This window comes from Coturnix japonica, chromosome 17 (genome assembly GCF_001577835.2).
Source record: "Coturnix japonica isolate 7356 chromosome 17, Coturnix japonica 2.1, whole genome shotgun sequence".
NCBI lineage: Eukaryota > Metazoa > Chordata > Aves > Galliformes > Phasianidae > Coturnix > Coturnix japonica.
This window is the reverse complement of record NC_029532.1, coordinates 6,850,003-6,871,565: the sequence shown is the minus strand read 5'-3', so window position 1 is coordinate 6,871,565 and position 21,563 is coordinate 6,850,003. Positions and strand designations below refer to the sequence as shown.

Genomic DNA, 21,563 nt, shown 5'->3' with positions numbered 1-21,563 from the left:
TTCCCCTGATTTATTTACAGCCATGTTGAGAAGTAAGAAAAAGTAAATCCAGGAGCAGAATGGTCTGGGTGCTGCTCTTTAATGCCAGCCTGCAGACAGAGACACTCAGAACTGGATTCCAAGTGCTGCACTGAACTGGCAGGAACCCACAAAGAAGGGTGGGAGGATAGGCAGCGTTTCATCTCCAGCCGTCTGCTATTGTTACCAAGTTAGTGGGATTTAATGACAGCTGTTGGGTTCTGCCCTGATGTCCAGGAGGAATGAGCTGCACTCAGCCTTTTCTCAATCACCGCTCTCAAGAAACTGCTGCCAGCTTTCATGTGATCACAAGGACACGAGAAGCAAAGCAGTAAAGATGCCATTATCCAATCTTCTGGAATAGGATTCAAAACCAGACCCTTTAAGGCGAGTCTGCATTGCCTTTCAGCTCATGCGACACAGCAGCTTGGTATGAAATATGCCCCAAAGTTTGAGTTTCACGTGAAAAAGATGGCCTCTGTTGTGGTTAGATAATGGCTTCCGTCTTTCTTTGTTGCAAATAAGAAGTAACAATGATTATTTGTATATTCTAAAGCTACTTTTCGCCCTGTTCAGCGTGTTCTCAGCCCGGCCCTCACACTGAGGTGGTTTGGAGAGCTGCTGAGTAATCCTGCCCATATCCGTGGCCACAGGAGGGAGCAACACTTCATAACTTAAAGACCTTTGAAAATCATCTTCTTTATAGAAAAAGCTTAGTCCATGTCGGTAATATATGGGGGAATACCGAGCGTGTAAAGGCACCGGGGTGTCTGACAGACAGAAAACCAGGCTGTAACGGTGTCAAAATAGCCCGATCGTTTTGTGTTTAACGACTCCCTCTTGTGGAAATCGTCCTGACTGACTCAATTCATCCTCACTGACTCGTTTTGACCTATTTTTCTCGTCCAAATCCCTCCATATATGGCACTGCTAAATTCGAGAGCAGCGCTGTTGCACAGCGTTACCTATTTGAAAGGTAAGACCCCCATAAGAAGAGCTGTGGAAGGAGGTGAGCTGACAGCAATAATACATGGTAATTTTGTACCTTCCTACCGATATATTTATTATTTAGCTTATGCTGAGTGATCCCCAGCGGGGGGGATGCATGGAGAGCGGTCAGTTAGGAGTTCCCTGTAGGAAACACAGAATCACAGAATGACCCGGGTTGGAAGGGACCTCAAGGATCATGTAGTTCCAACCCCCTGCCTGGCAGGGCCACCAAACATACACCTTTACTAGATCAGGTTGCCCAGGGCCCCGTCCAACCTGGCCTTGAACACCTCCAAGGACGGGGCATCCACAACCTCCCTGGGCAGCCTGTTCCAGGGCCTAACCACTCTCCTAGTGAAGAACTTCCCCCTAACATCCAACCTAAATCTTCCCTCTTTTAACTTAAAACCATTTCCCCGTGTCCTGCTATTGTCAGCCCTTTCCAAGAGTTTACTCTCCTCCTGGGAGTAAGTTCCCTTCAGGTATTGAAAGGCTGCAGTGAGGTCACCCCGCAACCTTCTCTTCTCCAGGCTGAACAAACCCAACTCCCTCAGCCTGTCCTCATAGGGGAGGTGCTCCAGCCCCCTGATCATCTTCCTGTCCCTCCTCTGGACCCTTTCCAAAATCTCCATGTCTTTTTTGTACTGAGGGCTCCGCACCTGGACACGGTACAACAGATGGGGCCTCACAAGAGCCGAGTAGAGAGGGACGATCACCTCCCTATCCCTGCTGACCACCCTCTCCTGATGGAGCCCAGGATCCCATTTGCTTTCCGGGCTGCCAGAGCGCACTGCTGGCTCATGTTGAGTCTTTCATCCACCACGTATGGAGCAGCAGACACAGCGCTGTGCGCTCACACACAGCTCGGCCCACCTGAGGCGGCCCCTTCTCCTGAGGAGCCGCTCAGTCCTGCCGCCCTTCCCTTCCGTTCCCGCCCCACGCCGCCGTTGTGAGGCGGGGCTTTTCCCGCCATTGGCTCCTTCCCGCCTCCATCGCCCACCTTTGTGCAGCCCCGCAGCCCGTCCAGAGTGGGAGGGGAAACCCCGTGCGAGGGGCGCCGCCATCTTGGATAAGGAGGGGGGTGATGGGGGCGCAGTGGAGCCAGCGGAGCAGAGACTGAGGGAGCGCTGGAGTGAGGTGGGACCCGGCCCGGCCGCTGCCCAGCACGAGCAGAGCGCTCCAGTGCCCGTAGGGGGACCGGGCTGTCGCCGGCAGAACCACGCTGTACAGCCACACGCTCCCTGAGCCCAGGTAAGGAGGAGCTGGGGAGGGGCGGCACGGAGCGCCAGGCCCCGCGGGACTGACTGGGCGGCAGCGCGGCCCGGCCCGGCCCGTGGCTCCGCGTCCTCCCGGTGCTGTGTGCGGGTCTATTCTGTGCCGCACTGGGCGCTGCGGGCCGCGCTCGGGCGGCGGCAGCTCAGGGCGGAGGGACGTGGGGCCTGGGAGGTGCAGCGGGCAGGCCCAGCCGGGAGCAGGAGCAGGCCCAGGCCGCTGTGCGCTGCCGGCCGCCGCCTCCCTGTGCACCGCGCCATCAGCGGGTGCTGGAGCACATTGGGTGTATGTGAGCATATATGTGAGCTCGGTGATTGCTGCAGTGTGGTTGCCGTATGCGTGTGTTACACAATGTGGCTGATGTGCGGTGTTATCTCTGCTTATCCTGGCCTGCGCTGTTGTAATGAACTTAGATAGAAAAATAACTCATGGGGTGAATCTATGCTACTTCCTATCTGTGGAAGCAACAGCTTCGTTTCCTTTTGTCAATGCTTCTGCTGCCAAAGCAGCAGTTCCTTGCTTTCACCTATTTGCATTACATAGCTGTGCCTGGAATTGAAATTATACTGCTTTGTCCTTGCAGGAAAAACGTGTCTGTGTTGGGATTTGGCGTGGCTGCATTGCTCCGCTCTGGAGGTTCCTAGATGAGGACTCTGTAATGTGGTGGTTTTGTGCTGCTGTGATTTTGCAGGTGTAGAAGCACACCTGGGTGTAGATTGTCCAGCTCCTAAATCACTTTGAACCTCGAGTCAGAAATGTAGCTCTTATGGTTACCCTGCGTTGTGGTGTGGGATGTTTGTCTTGGGATCATTCTGTCATGGTTAGGACTGAGGGCTTCTTGTTCTTGGGCACTGCTTGGGAATGGGAAGGAAATCCCAGTCCTGAGGGGCTTAGAAAATAATTATCATGTAGCCTAATATGATTTAACAAAGAATTTAGTAGTTTCCTGTAGGGATTTGAACAAGTCATGGATCTTAGTTGAAGGAAGAAGCTCTTTATACGTATGTTTTAAGGACTGCCAAAGAGAAAAAGAGTGGGATTGTGAAGGACAGCAGAAAACAAACCTGTTATACTGGCAGTGCTGGGATTCTGAATGTAAATTGAACTTCTGAAGCTGCTTGCTTGCTCATGTGCATCAAATGGAACTTAGGATTGTTTCTGGCTTTGCTGTATGTTTCTGCAACAAAGGAGCTGGACCTCAGTGTTTCTTTGAAACTGTTTCCCCCTTCCTTCCTGAGGTAATGGCTCTCAGCAGTTGCTTTCTGCTCTGATTTACGATCTGACAGTATCTCCTGGTTTTTGTATATACTGACCCTACGCTCATCTGAGATCTCTGGAACTTCGCTCCTATGCCTCCTATGTAGGTATGTGTTGCAGGTGGGAGCCTCTTATAGAGAGAGGAGAATTGGATAAGTGAGGTCTGCTAACCCGGAAGTGAGGTCAGCATCTAAGTGTGGGAAGCTTAGGAAACAAGATGGCAGAGCTTGGTAGAGTGAAAAAGGACTTTACCACCACAATGTGTGCAGCTGGACAGCTGTTGAGGTGAATCAAAGTGGTGGTGGCATATGTTCTCTTTATTTTAAACCAAGAGTGCTTGGCCTGTGTGTTCTTCCAAAATCCTAACTTGGTCTGAGGCCTAGGAAGTGTATGTAATGTGATCATGAAATATCGTATATATCAAATATATTCCTTCAAAAACAACTGAAAGAAGGTCCTGCTCAGTTGCAAGCTCACCAGTCTCAGCCCAGCAGCTGCTGGCCTTTTGTGTTTCTAGAGAGAATGACTGGACGTGTGAGAAATGAGGAGCTGCAGAGTGGTCTTCAGAAGCAGATTATGAGAGGCCTGACTGCAAGCTCTGATTGAAGACCACTTCAGCTAAATGTATCGTCCTGTGCATCATCAGATGCTTCTGCAAAGTCCAGTCAGAGGCACTAAAGAGGATGACTGGAAGAGCTGAGAAATGAGTAAGGAACTGGCCAGCAAGAGGTGATGTTATGAGAGCATGAGCTGCTAGCAGGCTGCTGATGGCACTGCTCTGGGGTCAGTCTTACATGTTGGGCTCTTTACAGATGAACATACAAAAATAAGAACCAAGGGGAATTAGTGGTGGCTGTTAGGCCATTCTGTTTATGAGGGCTGAGGTGTTTGTATATTTAGGAACATCTGAATGTCCTGAGTGTAATAGAACAACAATGAAGTTTAGTGGTACCCCGCAGCTTCCTATAGCCAGCTGACTGATGGGGATTCACCACTTGGGTGTATCAACTGATGATAAAACCATTACTGCCTTCCAGTGTCACAGTGTGATGTTACAGAAGACCACAAGTGGTGCAGTTACAGACAGTGCTTCCAGCAGCCTGCTAAAGGAAGATCCCATTTACACTGCTCTGCTTCATGTGCTTGACAAAACTCTTCATCAGAGGAATAGTTTAAGTTGAAACAATTGTTTCCCTGGATTTCCCTCCTTTGTCCCCTGCTGTTCTTAGTGTTCATTGCAAGTTGACGCCCAAGTACATATGCAGAGAAGGAAGGTTATCACAGAGTCACACAACACATTCATTTTGTGTGAGGATTTAGAACAAATGCAAGTTCTGATATCCTTAAAGAGTTGTGGTATTTGGAAGTGATGATGTGGTGGTGTTCTCTTCTATAGAGGTGGGACTGAACTTGACCTCTGAGGTTCCTCTGCTGAAGTACATCCATGGGGAGTGCCCCAAACCTCCCGGGTGGTTGGGTAAAATACAAATCTCTCTGGCTCCAGACTAACTGAAGTGGTTGTCTGGCTGCATTGGTATGTTTTTAAGGAGAGCCTGTAATATTGAGACCATCCTGAGGCTGAGGTATCATCTCTATGTGGGCTGAGCAGGTAATGGTATTCAGCACATGCAGTGATGACAGGTTCCAGTCCCTCCTAATAACACACAGATTCTTACTTAGCATAAAGTTGTGAAGATTCTCTATGCAAATGATTCTCATTGCAGACCTGATTGGCTGTGTCCCTCAGCTGGGCTGGGAGGAGCTGCATGGGCCTCGTGACAGCTGGTACGGGTATGATGCTAACAATTCATCCTGGGTGCATTGCCATAACACTCATAATAAGAGCAAACCACCTTATCTCAGTTTATATTGGTAGATGCTGGTGTTTGAAGCAGTTTTGGATGTGAAAATACTGGCCTGGTGCTTCTTGTTTAGAGGAAGAAATACCAGCATCACCAATATCTTGTTAAGGCTGCCTTCTCTTATTATAAAGAGGTAGAGAAGATGTATGGAGAATGGATTACAGCAACACACGGTAAAAATTCCTGTCCTAATTGTGACACAGAAATTAATCGTACAGGGTTTGAAGCTAGCAGAGATCTGTGTACAGTGAAGCATGATCCTCTGGCCAGTTGCCACCCTGAAATAATGCTGTAAGCTCTGGGGAAGCGTTACCTCGGGAAAGGGAGCTGGAACTTGTTCTAAGTTGGCACGTTTTCCTGGAAGAAAGATGGCAGGCAGACCACGCTCCCAGACAAAACTACTTCTGCTTTCTGTTACCAGTGAATGGATGCCTGGTTAACTTTGTGTTGTGTAACATCAGCTGTGGCTGAAGGTAGGTTGTGCAGGCTTGGATGGGACTCCTTCAGTCCTGCAGTTCCTTCTGCCACCACTCCTGCTCACCAAGGAGGAACACTCTGAACCCCTGTATTGGGAATATGACAGGGAGCAGAGGGCTGTGAAGGGGTGTAGAGCACCACTTTCTACAGATAACTGATCCTATTGACAATACATGAACCCTCTGCATTAGCATGTAGCTAACATTTGTTGTGATTACTGAGCTCTTCTGTGCACTGCTCTTGTCTAAACTTCCTTCTTTTGCCTGTAGCGAGTGCTGAGCTTGGATGTTTCCTAAGGCTGAATTCTCAGTGGCTTCTGTGTTGTCATGGGTTTTTTCTTTTCCTGTATGTTGCACACTTCTGATCCAGCTTTATATTTAGAACTTGGTTGTCTTCCAGCAGGGATTGTTCTGTGTGTCCGTTTAGTGAAACAAAGAAAGGGGTGAAGTTGTGAGAAGTCTGGAATGTTGTTACAAGGTTCTGCTCTGTGAAGTAGGTTAATGTGCTGTTAGCTGCTAAGTGGAATAGTTTAGTTCCAGAGTTACAGACAGCAAGCACATCATCTCCTCTAATATGTGAGCTCTGTGGTCTAAGGGGAGACCCTTAGAGCAGCCTCATCTCACTAAGAGTGAAGGTGATGTTCTCACAGTGAGACATGGCTTGAAGGGTGTTGGCCTTTCCAACCCGTTTCTTAGCAGGCTTTGTTACCAAGTGCAGGATGTGGTTTGCTAACTCTTGCTTTGAAGTGGGAACTGATTTTGATGCAGATGTTACAAAGCAGTGACAGTTTCTTTCATATCGAAGTAGTGCAGTTGCAGACCTCTTTAAATAAGGAGTATAATGAAAGTTGGCATAGCTCAGCACATAGAAATGGTGTCAAGTAAACAGAGCGGTATATTTAGCAGTGAGGACTCCTTCCAGACTTTGTGACACAGCCTGCACAGAGCTCCCAGTCTGCCCATGCTTTTAATAAAAAGGCTTCCACCTTCCAGCGCTGCTTCTTAAAAGCATAGGCACTGCGACCTCTTCCTTGTGCACTGCATCATTGTCAGGTGTTTGGAAGCACTACAGTGGGGTATTTCTGAGTACTTAGCATTCCTTAGCCAATGGGTGCTGTGTGAGATGGACATCGGGGTTTGCTCAGGATGGATCTCACAGCTGCTGGGTAGCTCCTTTTTCCCTTCAGAAAACCTATGTAGGTTGATAGATAGCCTTAACAGGGTGCAGAGCTGTCAAACTAGGTTCCTATTGGTGCTTTCAGTCTCTTCAGCTTTATGTAGTGGCTGTAGCATGTGTTTTCTTTGGGGGTGGGGGAGAACATTGCATTTCTGCTGTCTTCCCAAAGGGTTTGCAAATATAAGTTGGCCTACTCAAGCTCTTTTGTTTTTAATTTTATTCACTTCCGTACCTCATAGTACTCAGGTTAGTACTCTGGTTTAGCCTTGTCTGCCATCAGAATGAACTGCAGCAGAGCAGTTAGAAGTAGTGCAATGGGTCAGGAGGTGTAACTGGGGCTGGTGGAGAGGAGGGACAGGGCAAGATACATTTGTGTGTTCTGAAGTATACACTGTTTCTGCAGTAACTCCTGAACATTGAAGTCTCAAGTGCAGCTACTTGTCTTTCTTTGCCAGTGTTGGAAACAAACTGTGTGAACTGAAGCTGACACTGTAGCTCTGGACTCTTTCGCTGGTAGGAAACATGGGCTGAAGTTGTTGTTGGCTGGATGGCAGGTTGGGGCGGCACATCTGAAACACAAATGTGAGTTGTGCTGCTGTGCAGCGCTGCAGAGCACTGTGAGCAGCTGTGCTGAGCGGGGCCTGGGGGTGACAGAGGTGTGGGGTGTCTGTGTGCCATTTCTTACGTGGCCATGGAAGAAGTTGGTGTAAAATCACCTTGACTTGATGGAAATGATGGTTCTTGGAGCCATGCAGCACCTAGTTGGGAATTCTGGTTTTGCCAACATGGACAAGAATGACTCTCCAAGACTTTTTGTTGTTGCTGTTGACTATGTAGCACTTAAAATAATTAATACAATTAATAAGATTAATAAAACAGTGTGTGTCTGCATAGGACTTAATGGAGGTACTTTGCTGCTTGGGCTAGAAGGCCTCTGGAACTCCTGTATCTTGAGGAAAACACAATGGGAAGGTGCAGATCTGGCATGTGGTGGATGTTTCTCACCTTCCCCTTGGAGTTGTTCTCCTCCATGGTCTAGATAGGGGTGTTTGCTCCAAACCTCTGCTGTGCAGAGCTGTGGCTGTCAGCCTGTGCACAGTGAGTGAGGTTTGTTGGCAGTCACCTTCCTTAAGACAGTGATTCACAGCTATGGAGCAATGTTGGCTGAGGAAACACTACCTTCTACTGAAAAGTACTTCTGAAAAAGGTACAAGCTTGTGAGTTTCTTTGTGTTCACTTCTTTGAGGTGCTGCTTTGGTTTGTCATGTGGATGACGCGTGACTGGAAGGACCTTCCTGGGCTGGGGCCATGTTGTCTGTGAGCAGTACAGTTGTGCTCATGGCTGGTTATCTGCCGTGCAGGAGCAGGACAGGAAATGGTGAATTCCTAATAGAAACTTCCTGTTTGCTTAAATGATGGCACTTAGGTCTTGTTTAAATTAAAGTCTGGCACAAAAGCTGTCGTTTTGCTCTGAGATAAAATAATAAATCTGAGCAGCGTAGACTTGCAATCCTGCATATGCGATACAGTAGTGATAAGTCAGTTTACACAGCTGAGGCCACTTCTAATTCCTCCTACATGTAGGAAAACTCCACAGTGTTGAAAGTATTTATCCCAAACAAATTTTAACGCTATCGTTTAAATCCTCTACAGAGCAAAGATTAGTGAATAAATCCTATAAGATCAGTGAGCTGTGCTGCTTCAAACAAAGAAACAAAAGGGTTGTGAAGCTTTGGGATGATCACGCTCTGCAGGTGGAGCCACAGATGTGATGACTGATTTCCTGAGCATCTTCTCTCTGACTTGGGCTGCTCCACTGATGTACAGGCTGCAGTCAATGCTGCTGCAGCATTCCTGTGCTGTCTGAAGTAATTCTTAGCTGTTTGATGCAAGCTGTGCTGTTTGTCTCTGTTGTGAGTCCCAAAGGTGTCTGGTTGTTGTTCCAAACCACTGGTTTTATAAAACCTTTTGTGATAATTGCTTTTTGGAGTCAGGCTTTATTTCCAGCTCTCATCAGCTACTGGGCTACAGTGTGCTGGTCAGCTTGGTGACCATCTGAACCAAGAGCCTGCTGGAGCCCTTAAGTGGCTGGAAAGTTTTCCTGATGATACTGAATGGGTGTCAATACTAAGAACCTGCTTCTGTTCAGAGTTATTGATGATGGGATTTCTGAGCACATGGTATGGGAGTTCTGCTGAATGCTGGGACACTTGGACTGTGAATGAGGAGGTGGCTGGGGAGAGAGAAGGTGGTGTTCTTTTTCTTTTCCTTGGCTTGCGTAGGCTCAGTTGGCTGAAATGGGTTCAGTTCAAACAAGTAGCAGTTCTGATATATTCTGTTTTTGTTTTTCAGTGCCACGATGGCAACTGCACCTTACAACTATTCCTACATCTTTAAGTACATCATTATTGGTAAGTACTTAGATATGTTTGCTCCAGTATCTGTGTGTAACAGTGTGCCTCCAAACTACTGTTGACTTCTGTTTCGTGTTGCTTGCTGTATAGCATTAGCTCTTTGAGCAGTTCCTCATCCTGCCTCAGTCCCTCATAGATCCCCACATTTGCCCTAAAGCTTTAGCAGCTGATCCAAATGAATGCAGATGCTTTCAGTGCTGCTGGGAGTGGGGCTGGGTGGTTATCCATATTTTTTGATAGCCTCTACTTGCAGTTGCAAGTAACACAGGAGAAGGGTGAGCACTCAGTGTGTTGTGCTTCAGTTTCTTGCAGGTCAGCCTTATTCTGACCTTGTGAAACACAAGTGTGAAGTCAGTAATGCAGTTATCGTCACTTGTGTATTTTCTGCTCCACCCTTGCTTGCAGCTCTGTACCTGCAACCAAAATTACAGTTTGGCTGTAACACTGATAAATCTTGAAGGCTGTAGCCAGGTGTAGGAAGCAAGGAAGTTGCATGTTAGACCTGGGAAAGGAGCAGCTGCCTGTCCCTGTATGTGTGTTGTGTGGGATGAGCAGAATGTGCTTGTTGCGACAACACGGTGTCTGCTCTAACTGCTCTTTCTGTAACAGGGGACATGGGTGTAGGAAAGTCCTGTTTGCTTCACCAATTCACGGAAAAGAAATGTGAGTATTTCAGTACACAGTGCTCATTGAAACTGCTGTACTTCATCTCTCTTTCCTGCCTTTCTGCTTCTGTCATAGGTGAGCTTGATCTATATCATAACATGGGGAGGTTTGTACAGTGCTTGGTCAGACTTCTGTTTTGTCTTCTGCAATTATAGAAGTAAAATGCTGCTGTAGTAATAGCAAGAATGATGCCAGTCCTGTCCAAGAGTGGGAAGGTACATGTGTTTTCACAGCTTTCCCAGGGAATTGTGATATGAAACAGTGAGATTTATTGTCTAAAATGTGTGTATTTAATGCTGGTATGGCTTTAAACTCAGCTGTAGGTTTTAAAAGTTAAGTACTTGAAGGGGTGGGGGATTCACTTTTCACGGACTGCAGATTTAAGCGTTGTCATTCTCTGTAGCTGCTGTGACTCATGGCACTAGGACTGCTCCTGCGTGATGCTGGTCAAGGCTTTCAGCATTCCATCTCAACTGTAATATTTCTTCATGTACGCTATCACAGCTAACTAAGAATCAGCTTCAGCTCTTCCTACTAATGTGCATTGCATTGAGTTTGCAGTGGCTGTTACAAACTCTTACGACTTCCCATGTAGCTCACGCTCAATGGACAAGTCTGTAGCTATCTGTTAGTATGGAGCTGGTCTTTCTCTTGCACTACTCTAGATGTGCAGTAACTGTGTGCATGCTGCAGATTAAATGTTCCTGTTTTGTAGTAGGAAGTGAGTTTTTAACTGCTGCTTTGAATCCAAACCCCAGAAAACCCACTTGTGTAAGTGCTACTTTGCATTCGGTTCCGTTTATGAACAGGCAGTGACTTGTTCTTACAGTGTGTTATGTAGAAGGGGCACAGCCAAACAAGCTGGTTTATAAAGCATCTCTGCTATGGGACTCTTGAATAAAGGTGGTATTCAACCTTTCTCTATTTTCTTCACTGCTCGTGAAGATGAGCATCTTAGGATGGATTTATTGTAATCAATCAGAAACCTTTTAGTATTTGATTTGCTGTATGATAATTGTGCATTAAATTGTCTCTGTGGATGATCACAGACTTCACTCAGTCTGAGCCAACTTGAGTATTTGTTTCTCAGCTGTTTCAGGCTTTTAACTCAATCTTGGTAATTCCCTAAAGCTTCCTTATCCTACTGTGTTAAAAGAGTCAACCATTCCTGCGGGGACAGGGCTGAGGATCAACTGACTCAATACTTCCTGGTATAAGTGGAGTCAGTTGTAAATGCACTGGGGAAGGCAAGGAATCTTTTTATTCTTAAAGCAGCAGTCCAGGAAATGATTCATTAAGTGATACAGTTCAGTAACTGTAGCTGTAAGGAGGCCGCCTTCTTTGAGAAGGAAGGTGTTCAGGGTGTCAGAAAGGGGATGGTAGTAAGATCTCTGTAGCAGGAACAGTGCACTAGAAAGAACTGATCTTCCCTCTTATTTTTCATGACAGTTATGGCGGATTGTCCCCACACAATTGGTGTTGAATTTGGCACAAGAATAATTGAAGTTAGTGGCCAAAAAATTAAACTACAGATCTGGGATACAGCAGGACAAGAGAGATTCAGGGCTGTCACACGAAGCTATTACAGAGGAGCGGCAGGAGCTCTCATGGTCTATGACATTACCAGGTAAGGTGCTGCTGGTTGTCTCTATCATCACTGTGTTCTCTGGAAGCTCTTTGGGTACCTCAGCCTTTATGCACTGTCTGGTCTGTCCCCTTGACTTCACCAGGACTCAATGTCATGTTGTGTGAAGGTTACCACCCTTCTTTTCCTGAGTAGTTAAAAAGCTCAAAATGAAATGTAGGGAACTGAGTGCTTGACTTGGAAAACTTCACTGCTGACAAACAAAGGATGCTGTGGGTTCAGGTCTCAACTGCCTGCATTGAAGTTGGCTAGAAAATGGGCTTTACCCTTAGAACTTGCCCTGCAGTACGTGAGCTCCTCTCTTGCTAGTGATGGAGGGAGGCAGTGAATGCTGCCATTTACCTATCAGAAATATAGAACAGAATATTGCTTCTATTGCAATGGGCTGTGCAAATGTGTATAATGTGTATGTGAGAGAACTGGAGGAGTAGCCCATGAAGAGACCCAGAAGTGAGACTTCTCCAATGAGAGGAGATGGCACAGAAGCTATTCTGTTCTCCATTTGCAAATGAAAATTAAAGATGCTTCTGAAAGAATAATTAATCAGATGTGTAACATGAAATACTTCTGCCTTCCTGTGTTTCACACCTCATCATCGAGGCTGTTCTTGATATTCTTTGTGTGCTTCTTTTTTATACATAAAGGTATCACCTGTTTGATTAAATACAAAAGCAAATGATGATGTGCTGTTTGCTGTCAAGGCTCTGTACAGAGCTGTACTGCTGTACTAACAGTTTCTGTCAGGAAATCCTTTAATGTGTTCTATTTAATACAATATGAATGTTGTCCTTGTGGCGAGAGTAACACCACCACATAGTGAAGTGTGAGTTGGTCTGTCCTTCCACCTTGTTTGTGTTGCTCTATGGTTTGGAAGTTGGTTTGTTGAAGTCTTGGTACGTGTCTGAACAAGATGTTGCTGCTGCTCCCTGTTTCTTGAGCTGGGGAGAGGAGCAGGTGTGATGTGTTAATGTGCTTAATGGATGCTAACTGTGCTGCTGGCACTTAAATATTTAAAAAATACTGTAGCTAAAACCTGTACTCGCTTGATTCTTTGCAGAAGAAGTACATATAATCACTTAAGCAGCTGGCTGACAGATGCAAGGAATCTCACCAATCCAAATACTGTAAGTTGGACTCTATTTAGCTTGTAGAGCAAAATTGTTTATCTCAAAGCAAGAGATGGAAGGCTTAGGCCAAAGCATCTGCAGTGATAGCAGTGTTCTTTAAAAGAAACTGCATCTGTTTCTCAGCTACTTAGTTCTGAATGTCCCCACTCCCCAGCAGATCAGTAGCTCTTCCCTTACTGCAGTTAGTGCAGAAATGGAGGTTCTTGTGCAGGAAAAAAAATGGCTTATTCCAAAACTCTTACTGTGCTTTATTTCTTGTGGGCCTTTTTCCTGCTGTTGGAGACCAGAATTATGGTAACATCTGAACAGAGCTTAACTGCTGTTACTACTGCTTGGCGCCTTGTGGTGGTAATGAGGCGAAATGCAGAGTAAACTGAATCTTGAGCAAAAGCTGCCCCGTCTCTGGAGGAGAGGTTAGGAGGGATGTTCTACATCTCTGACTAAACAACAGATCTGTTGTCCTTCAGTCTTGTGAATGACTCCGAAATATTTTAGAACCAGACTTTTGGGAAGACTCCCTGCTGCGATGAAAGAAAACTTGTAAAGATTGTGGCTGGATTAGCAGCTGGCTAAACACGAGAAGTACAACTTCCAGCACTGAAGAGTAGGACTGTTGCTTTTTAGGACCTCATCTCATGAGAACAGCTTAAAGAGTTTGAGAATAGCAGCTGGCAACTGGTCTTGACCCCTTGACAGGGGCTCTGCTAGAGCAGCGCTGCCCTGAAGATACGTCATATTTGCAGTTATGCCTTTCTGAATGTTTCCTTTTTATTTTCCATCTTTTATAGAAGTGTAATAGTGAAGCAGCTGATAAGCTTTTTCTCAGACTAATTTTCTCTCTTCTGAACTAGGTGATAATCCTCATAGGAAATAAAGCAGATCTGGAAGCACAGAGAGATGTTACATATGAAGAAGCCAAACAATTTGCTGAAGAAAATGGTGCGTTTTTCTTTTTCCTCTTGAGCCGTTGTTTCCTATGTGTGGTAGTGATATCAAAGTGCACCCTCACCCTTGGTAGATACAAGCTCACACTTACAAAGGCATGTTGTTGTATGTATGAACTCCTGTGGTGCCTCAGCCTGGATTAATTCCATCTGCTTAGCTTTGGAAATCAGCTTGTGTATTGATGCTGCCCCAGCTTTGTCATAATATATCATGGAGTACTAAAGTAGCCTCTTGCACGTGACTGAATGCCATAACACGATTATTTGGGACTATATTAAGCATATTATGTGTTGACTGACAGTTAAATTTCTGTTTCCGAACAGGTTTATTGTTCCTTGAAGCAAGTGCAAAAACGTAAGTTACTTCTATCTAGAGTAACGCATTGGATGTTATCTGTTTAAAAGGAAAATATTGGTTATGAGTAAATACAGCCAAGTGTAACACTGTTTTATAAGCAAAAAAAAACCCAACAAACCAACAACTCTGGGCTTGTCCTGAGGTAAGGTGTGCCTGGCAGTTTCAATTCATGTCAGCTTTGGCTTAAAAGTCATTGAGGAGTTAAATCTTGTGCTGTGTTTCAGGAAGACTTGGGCTAAAATCAGTTTGTTTTAGTTAGAGCTTGTTTCAGCCTCAGATGGGTGTGCACATGTAGTTGATGGTGGTTCCCAAGAGCATGACTTCCCCCAGGTACTTCCCTCAGATGTTTCGAGCTCTAAGCAAGCTCTGTAGGGATAGAGCTCTGTAGGGAGCGCTCAGTTCCTGACCTCACAAAGGAGCTGCCATGCAGTGCTCCTGGTTGGCTCTGTTGGTTGGAGAGCCTGACAGAATGCAAATGATCCGATCTCCTGCTGCAAAATATTCCAGCTGGCACCTGTTCTAACAGACCTTCCTAACAACAGGAGTTTGACCAGCAATAGCTCCGCTGTCTTTTGGCCTTTCAGAATTGTTCTGGACACGTAGCTCAGTGCTGTAGTTTATTTCTGATGTTCAGTGTTCTGATACAGAGCGGTGTTCAGGGCTGCTCCTAATGGATGTAACAGCTGGAGACAGGTACCATATCAGAAACTGTCCTGCAGATGGGCTGTTAGGGGCTGTTATGCCTCATGGTGTGTCTGCTTTTAAATACTACCAGTTCTGTTGCTTGAGACAAGCAGTGAGGACATCCAGCCAACTGCCTGTACATCCTGTGTTTCTGTGCTGAAGTGTAACCTAATTAACTCCTGCTGCTCTTCTTGTAGTGGAGAGAATGTTGAGGATGCTTTCCTGGAGGCTGCCAAGAAAATCTACCAGAACATCCAAGATGGAAGCCTGGATCTGAACGCTGCAGAGTCGGGTGTACAGCACAAACCATCAGCTCCGCAGGGGGGGCGGCTAACCAGCGAACCCCAGCCCCAGAGAGAAGGCTGCGGCTGCTAGTGACCCCTTCCATGGCTTCATTTCTGACCTTTCACCTCTGTCTGTTGGGAGCAGTGCTTTTGATTGCTTCCCTGTCTTCTGTACATCTTATTGGGTTTAATTAAAACTGAAACAAGTTTAACACAGTACTAAACTGCTAAACAACTTTAGATGTAATCAGGTTATCCAAGGCAAGTAGAGTAATAAAACCTCTCCTGCATGGTGAATCTAGAATTTTTTTTTTTTTCCTTGATTGTCCTTGTGATAGTGTCACAGATACATAATTTAAACTGAGCACTGATGCTGGACTCATGATTTTACACTTTTGCAGGGCTTTGTCTTGTACGGTTTAATTTGATGGTTCTTCAGCCTTTCTTCCCCACCTCTTAACTGTGTAGAGCTGTCCATAGGAAAGGATAAGTTTTTGGGTTCTTTTTTTCTCTTTTTGCTGTGAAATGACTTCTGATGGTAGAGAGGGGCTCCGTACCAATGTGCTTTGTTGAAAGGATTCCCCATGGTTGTGCATGTTGGGGGCAGGGGGGCTGGTGCAGGAGGGTACAACTTGCACAGGGAAACGAACCATTCCTTCTTGTGCTCATAGCTTTACATCATTTTTTGCCACTTTTATCCATTTGCTAACAGAACGTAAATATGTATAAAATTTGAAGGAACTGAGCTAACAGTTAAATACATCCTGTGTATATGATTTTAATGAAGAAAATGATTACTGGCATTAGAACAGTATATAAGAAAATATCAGTTTGTACAGTATGACCTGTATGTGACCACACCGCCCATCAGTACAGACGTAGGTGTAACTGCAGTTCACTAACAGCAGCTTAACTCCTTGGTGTTGACAGTGGACATTGTGCTGGGGGAACTCGAATCCCAGTGCCGAAATTAACACTAGTGGAATCTGTCCTTCATCTTTGCACTGTGGTATCTCTATGCCATGTTATTAATCCTGTTCTGTGCAATCAGCAGTGTGCTAACCTGCTTTTTTCTTCTGTAAGCATTTCACATTACTGGGCTTCGTTACCTGCCTTGCTCTGTATACCAAGGCTGGTTCTCTTGCACATCTTATGCTTTTATACCTTTAACCTTTTGAATGGTCAGATACTGAACTGGACAGTCGGAACAACTTGTGTTCCCTGGGGAGTCGTAGCTACTGTTGTATTTTAACACTACAGCTGAGGGCTTCTAGGGCAGGTTTGTTCTTGAAGGGTGCCACCTTCCTGAGAGGGCACACGTACTGCTTCTGTAAAGGGGAGACAGTAAACCCACAGTATACAGCCTACGTGTGGGGTTTATTGTGGTGTCAGGACTAGGATGTGTCACTGTATGCAGAACTGTATGTCACTTATAGCTTCATTTATGAATACACTGAATACAGTTTCCAAAAGGAAAGGGTAAGTGTTTAACCACACTCAGCTGTCCGACTTCTAATCTTACTGCAGTGCTTAAGATACAAAGTAGTCTGAAATTCCTTCTCCAGACACTAAAACTATGAACTGTTCAGATGTGTAAGTCAACAGTGGTACCAGAGTATTGTACAGTCAATGTTAAATAAAAGCCAAAAAAAAAAAAACTGGAATGTGCAGACAATAGGATTTGGGTAACTTGTTTGTGCGCTGTCCCTTTGTTCTGTCTGGTTAGTTTTTTTTAACTAGTATTCTTTAGTAGATGGGTATGTTTGAGCTCTACAGCTGATGTGTCCTGCTTAAACCAAGGTTGTACCACAGCGGGGTTTGCCCAGGGACCAGGACCTGCTGCTGCCATGAAGTTTGGAAGTAAATGTTCTAATGACTACAGCTTGTTGAGGTGCAATACCTGTATTCCCAGAGTAAGTTACAGTAGGCCTTATTGTTTCTGTCACAGAAAGGATTTGTTTGGACTGCTGTACTCCTCATTTGATGTAACAATGCTATTAATCTAAATATTTGTAAATAAAGTACCTGTATCTAGATAACCTGCAGTGCCTTGTGTTTCTTGCTCTACTTGTGCTGTGACTTCTCTGCTTCTGTGACTTACAGCTGCAGCTCTTCACTCCCACCTTTCTAGGCTATCTTCCACCTACTGCATTGCACTGCCTTGCAAATGCTGCTTTGTAGGCACTTCTGCTTGCCTGCAGTCAGGCTTTGAGTGCTGGGAAAAGCTGTAGAAGAGAGAAGCTTAGAAGGGAATCTTGCATGTGGTGGCAGTTGAGCTTTAACTGATTGTGTTAACTTCTGAAAAGGGCCCTAGGGTAAAAAAATGTGACAGGCTGCTGTTGCTTTTCCACTGCCCTGAAGCCTTCCTAAGGCTGTAACAGGCTGCATGAAGTGGGGAGCATGAACATTGCTGTCTGTCAGTGGTGGTGATGATAATGTAGATGAGAGGGCAAGGCTGGGGACTGTTCTGAAACCTGCCTCCAGCAAAAGCAGCTCTAGAAAGTCCTTGTGTCCCACCTGGCAGGAGGGGTAAGGATGTACTTAGAGACAAGCCTGCTTTGCATGGTGGAAGAATGTCCCCTTTCCTTCTGCCTTCCTGCTGCTCTTCATTTACCGAGCACTGCTTTGTTTGCAATCTTGTTGCAAAGGCCATACTCGCATGTATCAGAAATAATGATACAGGTTGGGCTTCAGAGACAGTGCAGCAATGCTTACCAACAGCAACCAGTAATTGCTATGGTGTGGATATCAGTGTAACAAATGGTACTGTACACAAAGAGTTGTTGCCACTATTAAGATGGCACTGTTAAAGAGCTAGCAGTGCAAGGCCATTACAGGATGCATATTAAAAACAAAGTAAGGATGAAGTTGTGGTCACAACTTTAAGAAAGTATTCAAAAATAGTTTTATTTAACATCTGTGCATTTAAAAACGTGACAACTCTTGAAAATGTAAACTGAGAAATAGCCACACTTCAATGACAGCAGTAGTTTTAAAGACCCTTAAATCAGTATTTCTTAAAAATAACATCTCTACACAGAGCTCCCTTACTGAGTCCTACAGAGATTTCACAGTACACAGCCATTGGCTATTGCTGCTAAATACCTTTTAGCAAAGGCCTGCAGAACACTGAGGTAGAAGGCTTCAGGAGTGGAAGACGATGGCACAGCCTCAGGGCACGTGGAGATCAGCAGCTGCCTAAAAGAGAGCGACATGAGTGAGAAGCTGTCATGGCACAACCTGCTCTGCCTGTAGCACAACCCGATGTGTTCAGCACCTGCACCATTAGGACCGCATGGATACTGCACATCCTGAGAGCTGTAGGTGCGTGTGGTGTTGCTTCTCTGCTGAGCACTGATGTGCAACAGCTCTTGCAGCTTAGGTTTTGAGTCATTAATTAACAGGCCCACACGCACCTTGGTGTAACTGCATTCTGAGTGTCACAGTGTAAATTAGTTAAAATCAGGTATGTATTATTTTAAGATTATGGATGGAAATAGCTTATGTCAGTCAACACATTTATGATTTCCATGTGTCATTTGGAAGTTTACATGCAACCTGTCTGAAAATACATACCTAAGAACCAAAATAGCACTGACACCAAGCACAGGAATGCTTTCATTTGTCCTAAAGCAATGGTCTGTGAGCAGTGCTGGGCCCACCTGCAGCCCACAGCTACCCCAGATTGGAGACACACAGATCAGCATCCAGTGCCAGCTCAGCTGGAGTCATCTCTTACCTCTGAGAGATTCCTCATGAGCAGGAATGCCACGTCTGCGCCACTGCTGGAACGACTGCGGAGCTGCTGGGGAAGCGTGTGTGTCCTGTCAGAGCAGCCTGGAAAAAAGCAGAAGTCTGAGTAATGAGTCCCTGTCTGTAGGAGTTACGGTCATGAAGGAAACAATGGATTAAAAACATAAAGAAGAAAGCCTGCCTACTTCACAAGTTACTACGGGCAAAGGAACTGAGTACAGAATGGTTGTCAAAACCCTGCAGTGCCTCCAGCTGGAAGGTGGATGGGCACAACAGACTGCTAGTGAGTTAAAGAAGCAATCAGACTTATTACACTAGAGCATTACCTGTGTTTTCGTTAAGTTCAGAGCATCACGAAGAGACAGCAGACTTGCTGAACTTTCAGCTGCAAACAGTGAGTCTGAGGAAGTGCTGCTGACCAGGTCATCCAGCGCGTCGACCTGTCGCTGCAGGCTGTGAAGGCTGCCCTGTGTCTGCTGCTTTCCTCTGATCAATACATCCACTTGCTTGGACATGCAGTGCCGGAGCTGAGCCTGAACAAATGGTTAGTTCTATTAGCATCCAGTTAGTGCAATTTTGAAGTCTGAGGCCAAGCTGTAAGGGACATACTATTAGAATCTCTCAAATCACAAGCGGCTGGCAATGGGTTTACAAATCAACTTACTTCTAAACAGTTCACCTCCTTAAGTCAGAAATAAGCTGTATTTCTGTGGCACCCCATCATTAACTGCTTGAAAGGAACAACAGGTATGTTCTAAATGAACTGTGCCATCATCTCTACTTTAAATAGCCACAAGTGCCTGTGAACTGTCGATTCTTATGCTACTACCATACCACAGTACAACATCAGGGAAGGGATCATGCTGGCATACTCAAAAAGCCAGCTATAGTTACTGTTCATCTTGATAGAACATGCTGGGCTTTCTTTTACTACTCCCATCCAACAAGATACCCAAAGATACTCTGCTGCTGGTCATTATGTATGGGGTGACTGTGACAGCTGGAGAAGGATCCCCCACACCCATTTTGTTCAGATTCTTTTTGGAAGGGACCTGCAGACAGATCTGTGCAAAGGAAAGAGATGTACCACCTTCAGCCGATCTTCGTGATGCTGCAGTTTCTCTCGGAGAACCTCTCCACGCCACTGTTCATCCTGTTGGAAACACAAACACATTCAGCACCTGAGCGTTACCAACACGGACACACTCAGCTGCAGTGTGAGCAGCAGCTCCTGTCTGAGAGCTTTGTACCGTTATGAAGATTTGAGACAAATCCAACTTCTTTCCCAATGAGAACAATCCTTCATCATCAGCAGCAAATGAAAACATCTCATCTAAATTATCAGACTCACGCTGCAGACTTTTATTTACTGCAGACAATGCTTCCAAATCCTCCAATAGTTCTGGAGAAGATGGGCATGAAGATTTAAACCCTGTTTTAATATTATCTTCAACCTCTAATTTAAGCAATGTTGCTGTGTTTTCCATTTCTCTTTGTCTCTTTTCCAGGTCTTCTTGAGTTTTAACCTGCAACATAAAACACAGTCTTGCTACTCTGCTGTCATATCACAAACACAACAACCCAGAGGAATTCCCCACAGAATTAAGACTTGTTAAGTTATGAAGTATGCACATTTTAACCACTGAAATCAGAAATCAAACTCTGAACAGATGCAGCCCTAATTATGAAATTAACTTTAATTGCCTATGAGGCACCTGTCAGGAAGACACTGCTTTGCCCCAGACAGCCTTTATTTATAGTTATACCTGGTTCTGGAGATCCATGTAGTCCTGCTGGATCTGGCCAAGCTCTTTAATGAGGCGCTTGGTTCGCTCGTGGTTATTCTGTGCTACTTGTTCAGCAGCTGCTATATCACTTTGCAGGCAGTTATTTTCATGCTTTTGTTCCTAGGAAAATGCAGCAAAGATTGCCTTTTACCATGAGCACCCACTTGAGAAAATGAATCAAGAGAGCCTACATAAGACAATTTCTTCAAGTTAAAGTGCAGAAACAGCATTAAGAGTAACCAGGGGTACTCTGCAGCACAGCCTGGAAATATCACAGTTTGGCTGCTTCAAGATCTGTTTTATCACAAAGTTAACACATGACTTTTGTTCCTCAGCAATAAAAGGGGTAATCTATCATTTTACTGTTTAAAAATAACCAAAAGCCTCTAACATTCTCCCCCTCCCCCAGCCAAGACTTACATGCAGTTCTCTTTCAAGCTGTGTCCTCTGCATTTGCATTGCTTCTTTCAGACTGCAGATTCGTTTTTCAGCTCTTTTCCTCTCCAATGCCAGCTGCCCCTGGAGATGGTTCAGCTCAGACTTGGAGAGTTCCAATTCTTTTTGGAGAGACTGAATTTCTCTGTTTTTCTGTTGTAACTGTAGTTCTTTTTCTGATATCTGATGTTCTGTAAATGATATTTAAACTGACACTGATTAGAAGAAATGTAAATACTTTGGCATATTTCAGACATAAGGTATTTTCAAACTACTCTGGCTAGTGATGTTTAGATGAACACTGGCACCAGAGGAGAGGTGACAGAAAGCCATCTGCCTTCAGAACTGCATTTCTTTGAGCAAATGAACTTAAGGATCAAGAGTCAAACAAAGTGCTGAATTAAAATCCAAGCA

General features: G+C 45.2%; 2 protein-coding genes across 13 annotated transcripts in view; one reads left to right on the top strand and one right to left on the bottom strand.

Moving 5' to 3' along the window:
* Nucleotides 1-2,053: 2,053 nt before the first annotated feature.
* Nucleotides 2,054-17,213, top strand: RAB14 (RAB14, member RAS oncogene family). The gene is made up of 8 exons (XM_015879142.2): nucleotides 2,054-2,259; nucleotides 9,405-9,463; nucleotides 10,076-10,129; nucleotides 11,582-11,759; nucleotides 12,835-12,901; nucleotides 13,756-13,843; nucleotides 14,173-14,203; nucleotides 15,088-17,213. Exons 2-8 carry the CDS (start codon nucleotides 9,412-9,414, stop codon nucleotides 15,263-15,265), a joined length of 648 nt encoding a protein of 215 aa, XP_015734628.1. The 5' UTR covers nucleotides 2,054-2,259; nucleotides 9,405-9,411; the 3' UTR covers nucleotides 15,266-17,213.
* An 842-nt stretch (nucleotides 17,214-18,055) lies between these two features.
* Nucleotides 18,056-21,563, bottom strand: part of CNTRL (centriolin) — a 30,750-nt gene continuing 27,242 nt past the window's right edge. For 10 of the 12 annotated variants that reach the window (XM_015879133.2, XM_015879132.2, XM_015879135.2 and 7 more), the window contains 7 exons: nucleotides 21,135-21,340; nucleotides 20,694-20,834; nucleotides 20,178-20,453; nucleotides 20,018-20,080; nucleotides 19,254-19,460; nucleotides 18,914-19,011; nucleotides 18,056-18,372 (listed from right to left, as the gene is read on the bottom strand). In XM_015879133.2, the coding sequence (XP_015734619.1) occupies nucleotides 18,928-19,011; nucleotides 19,254-19,460; nucleotides 20,018-20,080; nucleotides 20,178-20,453; nucleotides 20,694-20,834; nucleotides 21,135-21,340 (977 nt within the window). In that variant the 3' untranslated portion in view covers nucleotides 18,056-18,372; nucleotides 18,914-18,927. Of the gene's footprint in view, nucleotides 18,373-18,913; nucleotides 19,012-19,253; nucleotides 19,461-19,948; nucleotides 20,081-20,177; nucleotides 20,454-20,693; nucleotides 20,835-21,134; nucleotides 21,359-21,563 lie in introns of those variants that run through there. The other 2 variants (XM_032448133.1, XR_004309146.1) reach the window with 2 other exon arrangements.

Bases quoted from the DNA above. Each gene is read 5' to 3' on its own strand.
- RAB14 (XM_015879142.2), top strand. From the start codon at position 9,412: ATGGCAACTGCACCTTACAACTATTCCTACATCTTTAAGTACATCATT. The intron at 9,464-10,075 runs GTAAGTACTTAG...TTTCTGTAACAG, and splicing joins CTTTAAGTACATCATTATTG to GGGACATGGGTGTAGGAAAG. The intron at 11,760-12,834 runs GTAAGGTGCTGC...GATTCTTTGCAG, and splicing joins ATGGTCTATGACATTACCAG to AAGAAGTACATATAATCACT.